The following is a 10,192-nucleotide window of genomic DNA, read 5'->3' as shown; positions in this document are numbered from 1 at the left end:
AGCGCAAGGTCTCTAACATCCACCAGCTCCGTGATGTCGAGTGGAAGAGGACTCCAGTGGCAACCTGTGAAGCTCTGGTGAACTCCATGCCCAAGAGGGTTAAGGCAGTGCTGGAAAATAATGGTGGCCACACAAAATATTGACACTTTGGGCCCAATTTGGACATTTTCACTTAGGGGTGTACTCACTTTTGTGGCCAGCGGTTTAGACATTAATGGCTGTGGGTTGAGTTATTTTGAGGGGACAGCAAATTTACACTGTTATACAAGCTGTACACTCACTACTTTACATTGTAGCAAAGTGTCATTTCTTCAGTGTTGTCACATGAAAAGATATAATAAAATATTTACAAAAATGTGAGGGGTGTACTCACTTCTGTGAGATACTGTATAATGAAAATAGTTCTTACCTCAGAATATGAGTCCAGATGTTTGTTTCATACATCCTTTTAAACTGGGTCAGTTAATCTAAATACCTCAGTTTGTCTGTCTGCATATATTTCAATTCCTCTTTTCCTGTCTCGATCGTTCTCTCTAGGCCCTCTTTAAACCTGTCATGTATATCTGAGTTCACTGTCTCTAGCTTTTTTCTTTGAATTGCATTTTCTTGTTTTGCTTTTCATCTTTTTATTTCACCCCAGCTCTCCTTCTCTGTTCTGCAATCTACTTTTAGGTTTCATTTCCATATTCACTTAGTTTTATTAGTCGCTTGCTCATTAAATCTGAAAAGGAAAAAAAAAACTACATTTGTATATTTATTGTCTTAACGTATTCCTAATTTTTAGCATTTAATTTTGCTGTTATTTAGTTCCTCTGGTTAAATCCATTTTGTATTGCGTTTCAAATGTGAATAACAGCCTTTTTCATTCTTGCAATTTCCTCATTGTTTAAAGGTCTTTTGTGTTGAACTTGTTTGTAGTTCCTACTTTATTTTGAAGAGCACTTAGGCAGAATAGTTCTCTTAGTGATAATGGTTTTATGGAGGTTAATTATGGGATAATGTACAGTTTGCCAGACATTGACGCAAAATGTGCAACACTTATTGTAGTTCCGGTCCTGTATTTTGATTGGACAAGCATTGTTTCCAAGAGTGATTTTTACTGTTTTGATTTGGCTTCTTATGGAACTGTTTTCAGTGGCAAAGCAAAAATACACAAAATAACTGGTCATATTAATTTAGGGTTCCTGCGTGTCTTAAAAAGTCTTAATTTGCCCTTCCACAAATTAAGGCCTTAAAAAGGTCTTGCATCCATAAAGTCAGGCATTAAATGTTCCAATATAAATATCCTTAAATCAAGATACAGATGCAAATTGAAGATATGAAGTCTTTTTTTTTTCTTCATTTTGATTGATGTCTAATAAAAGTAAATGTATGTTGATTTAAGAATCTTTAGACATTTGTACTCAAAATCAACTTTTGGTATTTTCAAACTTTGAAGTGTTGCTAATACAAGGCATTTACATTTAGAGACCATATTGATGTTTTGTGTTCCTTTCAATTTATTTCTTGATTTCTCTTTACTTGGTCTTAAAAAAAAAAGTCTTACATTTACCTTTATAAAACCTGCAGAAACCCTGTAATATAAATGCTGTTAGCTGTGGGTTCTTGCAAAATATTAAAAGAGATTGCTTTGCTATAATGACTGATATAACTACAGTATTCTTCTCATTACATGGCTGCTTGGCAAATAAATAAAAAGGCAAGACATATTGATTTGAGTTGAAATTGTTTAGGAGAAAGATACCACAAAGTATTTTTCTTTCAGGAAAACGTTGCCTGGGACTTAATTATCTAGTTTAATGGTCATTATACAAAAAAATAAATATTTGTTTATATAAAAAATATTTTGAGAATTAGTCCTTCTCAAAGGATCTAACAGCAGCTATATGTGAAGCTAACTGTTGGTTAACAGTTTGTTTGATCTGTTGGCACACAGTGTAATCATGCTTCAGTGACAACCCCCTTCAATAGCACCCAGTGATTCTATGAAGTACCACTAAACCCAGTGATCTGGGAATGGCAAGCTTTTAAAATGTGGGAGAGGGTCTGTTACAGAATGTTTGTAACATCTGCATCATGTGAATAGAGTTGTGTGAATTTGCTGTTTTTCAGTCATTGCTTATGTTGCCTTCAAATCCACCTGGGAAGCTCCTACATTTGAGTTGATCGTTATTGCGATGACACGTTTAATCCGGAAACAAAATATGATAATATAAGTCTAAACAAATAAAATACACATTGAATGATGACAAAAGCGCTTTTTTTCTGTGAAAAAGAACAAGTAAATATGTAATTTTTAAAGGGGTCATATGATGCGATTTCAATTTTTCCTTTGTAGGGCTTGTTGTTTGTCATTTCTCTGATCACAAATGCAGACATGGTTTTATGTTTACTAAAAAGACAGTATAAGTCATTATAATCCGTAATTAGGTCCCCACTGGATGCAACAAATGCCTCGTTTGTAATGGGTTTTATTGGTGTTGTCTCATCGCGCCGGGACACGACATCACAGTATGGTAGGGGCGTAACATTTTGGTCACACGCTTGAGGTATTCGGCCAATCACAACGCACTGGATAGCTGGCCAGTCAGAGCTCACCTCGCTTTTTCAGACCAATGAGCTTTGTAAAAATCGATGCGTTTCAGAAAGGTGGGGCATAGAGGAGAAACAATAATGTACAGTATGTGGAAAATAATGTGTTTTTTGAACCTTAAACCGCATAAACACATTGCATTACACCAAATACACAACATAATGTTCTTTTTAGCAACATCATATGACCCCTTTAAACAACCTATATAATTTATGCACAATGTCTTATAAATAAATAATGAAGCCAACAGCAACATGTGAGTCATTAGATTAATTTACATTAGTTGATCATAAGCTCTGTTGTATATGTTAGGAATAATTTATGATGGAATGGATGAAAATTAATTCATACCCCAAGGTGGTAATGCAGCCAAGACTTAAAGGGTGTGCATTATTTTTTTTTAATTAAACTTCATAAGCCAATTCATCTTAATTTATTTTCGCTTTTACCATGGTTACCACACTCTTTTCCTTTCTTTTTTTATTTTATTTTATTTTTTTTAATCTCAAGATCTTTCAAATCAAGACATATTCTATTTAAAAATGTCAATACATTAATTTTTTATTTTTCTTTAATGTCAAGACCTTTTCAGTTTTGAATCAAGACATTTTTATTTTTTTTCTCGCTTTTTTTTTTTTTGTTACACATTTTTTTTTTTCTCGCTTTTTTTTTTTTTGTTACACATCTGAAACATTTTTCTTTTTTTTTTCCTTTTTGTTTACAATTTAATTAAATTTTCTTAAATGTTTATCCCAGAAATACTGTTGCGTCTTTTTTTCTAGACCACTAATTCAGCATGTTGCAACCTTAAGGTTTGTCAGAATTAATCAGTGCTGTAGTCTAAAACAAATTAATTTTGTTAAAATACACTACTGGCATTGAAATAACTTGGCAAAAGTATTTACTACCATGTGCATGCCATTCTAGAATATTGAATATATATATATTGAGAATATTGATTTAATTTATGAATATTGAGACTTTGTTGGTATAAAGTGTCACATAATTTTTAACTATGATATTCCCAACTGCACTTGAAGGCTGCATTACACACAGATAAGTGATTTTTCTCTTGCATAAGGACATCTAAGTGTATTTCTCTTTTTATCCTGTCTTTTTGTGACTCCACAGTGTCCCTCATGAACCTTTGTGCTGAGCATGAATAGTGCGTGTGTGTGTCCGACTTGATGTCCCCCTTCATGTCCGACTTGTCACTGTGCTCCACAGAACCATGAGCCGCTGCAAGACAATGACTCAGACCTCATCCTGAACGAAGGAGATCTGACGCTGACCTATGGCGACACCGCCATCACAGCCAATGGGGCCTCGTCTTCCTCCGGGCCCGAAGGATCTGGCGGAAACTGGGGTGTGAACGGCAAACGCAGCGACAGCACATCGGAGGATGCTCTGGAGCGAGAACTGGACACGCGTGAGCATGAGCTCTTGAGCCGAGGCACACGCCTTGTTTTCCCCATGGAGGACCACGCTTGACCCTGCCTCCCAAACCTTAAATCACGTCTCCCTGCGCTCCATACCTCCACTTTTCTTGTACATTGATCCATCAGAACACCCATGACCCCTCCAAAGATGTCATGCAGGGGGTCTGAAAACTTAAGGGAAAAGAAAGATGGAGAGCAGGAGGGTTTGTGCTCTGATGTATTCAGAGAATGGAGGCAACATAATTGATGCTGTGGCAGACTCTGATTCTGTGTCTGCCCATGAAAATGTGATTTGTAGGAGGAAAAAATATATAAAACTGCTATTAAGAATGCATATCAAACAGCTTTGGACATTGAATGTCCTTATTGCTGTCATTTATGATGAGGGATTCATGCCGAACGGTCTCTGCTGCCCTTAACATTCAAATTCATATGATCTCACACACACGCTGCCCGCCGCATATTAACATTTTAGCTTTGTACAAACTAGAAATATGATTGACAAATATGACTGAGCCAGTTTTTGTTTGAACAGCCAGTATTAGGTTAATCATTTGCATTTAAATGTTCATCTGGCCCATCAGGCAAATGAGTGAGCAGCTCATAATGTTTGTAAATATTTCATGGCAGTGGTGTTCCTGAAAGCTCACAAACACAATGGCAACATGGACATGAGTGCATGCTAATCTCATGACTGCATACGGGAACCTTGTAGTACTTAACTCTAGTGAGTTGGGAGTTTACACTTCCTGCAATATCTTGGTTTTACAAATGCCAAGTTGACGTGCCGATCATTGTAAATATGAATGTTGATCTGCACAGCCATGTTTTCTTTTTCTCTTTTAAACAGCTGGAAGCAACAAGTGTATGAGCCATGCAGTCCTTGCATGTATTGCTTTATTATATTAACATATTAACCACTTGCACACTCGCAGCCAGAATTTGAGATGCAGAATGATGTAATCATCAAGGAGTCTGCATATCTGCATCAAACAATTTGCGTTTGTAGCATTCCTTTTGCGCCTCTTTACATTAGAATGTTCTTGAAGGTGGATCTTTGCATTATGTATGAGTTGCTGCTATGTGGCAGTCGGCAATTCCAAAATCAGGAATCTGAAGTGTTCGGCATGATGTTGACCCGGCTGTTTATCTGTTCATACAGTAAATGGATGGCCTAGTACCAGTAACCGCCAATATGCATTCCTTCCATCCTTCCTGTCTAGAAGTGAATGTTAATGAATGCAAGACTAAAGTCCAGGAGTTTAGTTAATAACTAACTTGCAGATGTTTGAAATAAGTCATCATTCATTCCGATTTATATTCAACACAATAAACTAACTTTGCACTCTTTCCATTCAGTAACCTTTACAATTGTCTGCACTTGCGCCTGTCTGTTTCCTTCTAACAGAGCTTTTTGAGTTGTTTGAGGAAACGTATCACTTCAACGGAATCCAGTGCAACATCTGACCAGAACCTAAATGTGAATTAAGGAGATTTGCACTATTCATGTGGAGTTTCGGCTAGCAAATGAGCCTCATGGGCTTCGTGGCAATCGTGGTTTGAGGTGCAGAACCTTAAACCGGCTGTAGCAAAAGACTGAATTCACATGTAATCCGGCTATGAAGTCACTCTGAATGACTCTTCTAACATGTCAGATCCCTGACCTTACTATGGTGGACTTGTGTGTACCTTCAGGATATGTAACTCCCTCCTGTAGCATTCATCTTTTACTTGCTGTTCTGCATGTCAGTATATAAACAAACAACAAAAATCCATAATCAATCTGCCATTTTTGTCTGTGATGTATGAAACACCAAAATGTTCAGTTTTCCCATTTGAATCCCTATTATTATGTATAATAATTATTATTATATTATAAAGTATTATAAAGTATACACAGCCTGCCAAATATTGTGACAAAACTGTGGTATGGATTGTAGTTTAACAATTGTACATTTAAAAAAAAAAAAAAAAGCCAATGTATCAAAGCGGGCTACAGTAGAAATACCTAAATAAGGTATTTGATTTATTTTATGTCATTAAATAAGAAGAATAATAAAACAAGAAAACTAGTGTTTACAACAAAAATGTATGTACAAGTTTTATTAATAAATATAATATAACAGATTTGTTCATTTATGAATTCTGATGTTCACATAACTTGAGTAAATGTTTAAAATGACAAAATGTTAAAGGGGACATCTGATGCAAAATTCACTTTTACATGGTGTTTGCACGAGTCTTAGCAGTGTGTGGACACAACCACCCTACAATCACTACTTTTTTAATCCCCAAAAACCTAAACAATCTCAATAATCAAGAGTTTTGATTTTCTGAGCAATATGACGTCATATTGTACAAGCCCCGCCCCATGACCGCTGACGGATTGTCCTGTATTATTAGCATATCTCCGCCCTCAGCCAGTTGTACGCTGTCCACCCTTTTCTCCGCGCTTGAGCAGCTGTAGCGAAAAACAAAGACTCGAAAGCAATGCAGGTGTTTTGTAGTTGGATGTAACATAAGAGATCATTTCCTCCCGACATCAGAGCCGCTGAGGCCGCAGTGGATTAGTTTTGTTTTTGATGGTAACACGCCAATGAATACACCTAAATTCATTTATGTCTGTGCAAATCATTTTACTCCAGACTGCTTTCTGAATGAGGGACAATTCAAGGCAGGTTTTGCTAAAAAGTTAAAACTCAAGGATGGACCAGTACCCACTGTTCATGATCCAGCTGCACCTCAAGCAGAAGTAAGTCCCACACTTTATATTTGTGATTATTTGCTGAAGCTACGAGAATACTTTTTTGCGCCAAGAAAACAAAAATAACGACTTTATTCCACATTTTCGTCCCTACTGCGTCACTTGTGGATGCACGTTCACGACAGTACCATGCGTGTGGCGGCGCTGACATACACTCGCGTCATGGTACTGTCGTGAACGCGCGTCCAAAAAAGTATTCTCGTAGCTTCGTAACTTTACAGTTGAACCACTGATGTCACACGGACTACTTTGCCGATAATTGTGGTACTTTTCTGGACCTTGAACGTGGTAGTTACCTTGCCGTCTATGGGAGGGTCAGAGAGCCCTCAGATTTCATAAAAAATATCTTAAATTGTGTTCCGAAGATGAACGAAGGTCTTACGGGTTTGGAACAACACGAGGGTGAGTAACTAATGACAGAATTTTCATTTTTGGGTGAACTAACCCTTTAAAGAGACATGCACCGAAACGGTTAGGTGTAGCTGTTTTTGACAAAGTATGTTGCAGACAGTTCATGAAGACCCTAAAGAATCATACCAACTTGTGAAAAATGGGCATCTGATGTCCCCTTTAACAAAATAATAATCATCTAGCATTTCTCCTAGAGCACAAAACACCTGTATCCATAAAGAATGATTGTGTGTTTTAGTTTTAGATGAGATGTTCCGGCCATTTAATTATTCAAATTGCAATCCTATGCTCTTCATACACAAATGAACACAACATTCTGCACAGCCTAACAGCCCAGTGCAGACTTCATACAAACAGAACAAGCAGGTGATGTCCAGGGGAACTGGGAAATTTCACTCCAGTGGCAGTGTTGCGAGTTAGGGGAGAGAAATCTGAATTTCCTTTGGGGAAAATTCTTTCTCCATCCTCTTGATCTTCAGTTCATTGAATTGCACTTTGTGCCTCAGATAAGTTCTGCATTCATTTTTTTTGAGGGGTGGTACCACAGAAACTGGAGTGTCCTTGATGCATAATCCTCTTTTCATTCGTTGTTGATGAATACCGGAATGCCTAGGAATATTTTCATTATGAAATCCTCCCAACGAACTGAACACTGAATGGGATGTCAGTCTCCAGGCCTAGTGCATGTGCAACAGCACGAGTGCACGTAAAGACTCGGTCTTGTGTGTCTGATTATGTGCTGCTGGGGATTGGGCAGGGATTATTGAGGATGAAATCTGGCTGTCAGGACACAGCCGGGACTGAGCCTTTGGTAGCTGTTTCATTCTCTCTTGCTGAACGTGTTTCCTCTCTGTTATTGTTAGTCTTTTTCTTACAGGATTCTTGTCAGTATTATTTGAGGTCGATGGGTTTGTAAGTGTCTCTCTTCTGTCGTCTACTCTGCACCCCATGACGGCACTGTGAGGGAGATCTCGGGGTGTTGCTCCTCAGCTCCATTGGTGTGTCGTACCTTCTGGTGTAGCTTCATATCCAGCTGTTCCCCCTCTGTCCTCCTGTTCCTCCAGCACATCAGGCTTCTACAGCAAAGAGGGGAACATAACTATTATATTGGGATGTTTACTGAAAACAATAATTCTATACAGAATGTCAACAAAGTTCAGTCGTGAAAGTAGTCTAATTTCTGTCCCGCTAGTATTTGTCACAGATATTCAGCGTGATGGCTTAAATTGAAACAATGCGTGTTCCTATAGGCCTACTCATACTGGAAGTGAAAATTAGTTTGATGGTTATTAGGAATGCCTAGGAATATTTTCATTATGAAATCCTCCCAACGAACTGAACACTGAATGGGATGTCAGTCTCCAGGCCTAGTGCATGTGCAACAGCACGAGTGCACGTAAAGACTCGGTCTTGTGTGTCTGATTATGTGCTGCTGGGGATTGGGCAGGGATTATTGAGGATGAAATCTGGCTGTCAGGACACAGCCGGGACTGAGCCTTTGGTAGCTGTTTCATTCTCTCTTGCTGAACGTGTTTCCTTTCTGTTATTGTTAGTCTTTTTCTTACAGGATTCTTGTCAGTATTATTTGAGGTCGATGGGTTTGTAAGTGTCTCTCTTCTGTCGTCTACTCTGCGCCCCATGACGGCACTGTGAGGGAGATCTCGGGGTGTTGCTCCTCAGCTCCATTGGTGTGTCATACCTTCTGGTGTAGCTTCATATCCGGCTGTTCCCCCTCTGTCCTCCTGTTCCTCCAGCACATCAGGCTTCTACAGCAAAGAGGGGAACATAACTATTATATTGGGATGTTTACTGAAAACAATAATTCTATACAGAATGTCAACAAAGTTCAGTCGTGAAAGTAGTCTAATTTCTGTCCCGCTAGTATTTGTCACAGATATTCAGCGTGATGGCTTAAATTGAAACAATGCGTGTTCCTATAGGCCTACTCATACTGGAAGTGAAAATTAGTTTGATGGTTATTAGTAATATTTAAATTATTATAAATGTATTTAAAATATAATAGTAATCTAATATTAGATTATCTAATATAGTAATAATGTTTTGTTGTTTCTTTTGGTATTTTTATTAACCCTCCAAGACAATTTGTTATTATTATTAGCAGTAGTATATTTTAATTACATTATTACATTAATATAATGGTAATAATAATGTTAAAATATTATTATTATGCATTTACATTAGATTAATTATATAATTAAATTACTAAATAAATACAAAAATTTGAATAAATTCTAAAATTAATATATTAATGGGTTTTTGTGTTCTTTTGGAGTTCTTATTAACCCTCCCAAGACACACACACATTTAGATTTGATAAGTTATAATATGTGTATATAAATATAGATTTTTATTTAATATTAGATTATTAATATATTATTAGTTTTTCTTTTTGTTTGAACTCTGAAGATCATTATTACAGATTTTTTACATTACATCAATAATAATAAAAGTTCAAATATTAATTAGTATAATAATAGCTATATTACTTCATATATAATCATTTAAATGTATTACAATTATTACTACATTTAAAAAAATTGTTTGAATAAATTCTCAAATTAATATATTAATGGGTTTTTGTGTTCTTTTGGAGTTTTAACCCACCCAAGACACACACACACATATAGATTATATAAGTTATAAAATGTGTATAAAAAATATAGATTTTTATTTAATATTAGATTATTATTAATATATTATTAGTTTTGTGTTTCTTTTGTTTTAACTCTGAAGATCATTATTATTGATTTTTTTTTTTTACATTACATCAATAATAATAAAAGTTCAAATATTATAAACAATTAATCTGATATTTATATAATTAAATATTAGATTAATAGTAAATGTATTACTAGCTTTTTGTTGTTGTGACACCCAAGCATTTTTGAAAATAAGGTTGTGATGGGCTCTAGGTCTTGGAGGTGGTCTCATCTGGTACTGGGGGACACTTAGAGGTCTGTATTT

At 36.4% G+C, this 10,192-nt stretch overlaps 2 protein-coding genes across 5 annotated transcripts in view; one reads left to right on the top strand and one right to left on the bottom strand.

The window, feature by feature from the left end:
- LOC107685298 (sodium/hydrogen exchanger 7-like) overlaps positions 1–4,333 on the top strand; it is a 34,979-nt gene extending 30,646 nt beyond the window's left edge. For 2 of the 3 annotated variants that reach the window (XM_016481835.1, XM_016481834.1), the window contains one exon: positions 3,821–4,333. In XM_016481835.1, the coding sequence (XP_016337321.1) occupies positions 3,821–4,084 (264 nt within the window). In that variant the 3' untranslated portion in view covers positions 4,085–4,333. Of the gene's footprint in view, positions 1–3,724; positions 3,793–3,820 lie in introns of those variants that run through there. The other variant, XM_016481836.1, reaches the window with a different exon arrangement.
- Positions 4,334–8,508: 4,175 nt separating this feature from the next.
- Positions 8,509–10,192, bottom strand: part of LOC107685297 (carbohydrate sulfotransferase 7-like) — a 6,810-nt gene continuing 5,126 nt past the window's right edge. For both annotated transcript variants that reach the window (XR_001633937.1, XM_016481833.1), the window contains one exon: positions 8,509–8,973. The gene's annotated coding sequence lies outside the window, so the exon portion shown is untranslated. The remainder of the gene's footprint in view (positions 8,974–10,192) is intronic.

The sequence above is a fragment of the Sinocyclocheilus anshuiensis genome, unplaced genomic scaffold (genome assembly GCF_001515605.1).
Source record: "Sinocyclocheilus anshuiensis isolate Anshui unplaced genomic scaffold, SAMN03320099.WGS_v1.1 scaffold385, whole genome shotgun sequence".
NCBI classification, from domain to species: domain Eukaryota; kingdom Metazoa; phylum Chordata; class Actinopteri; order Cypriniformes; family Cyprinidae; genus Sinocyclocheilus; species Sinocyclocheilus anshuiensis.
Note: the sequence above shows the minus strand (reverse complement) of the source record. Positions and strands in the feature narration are given on the sequence as shown.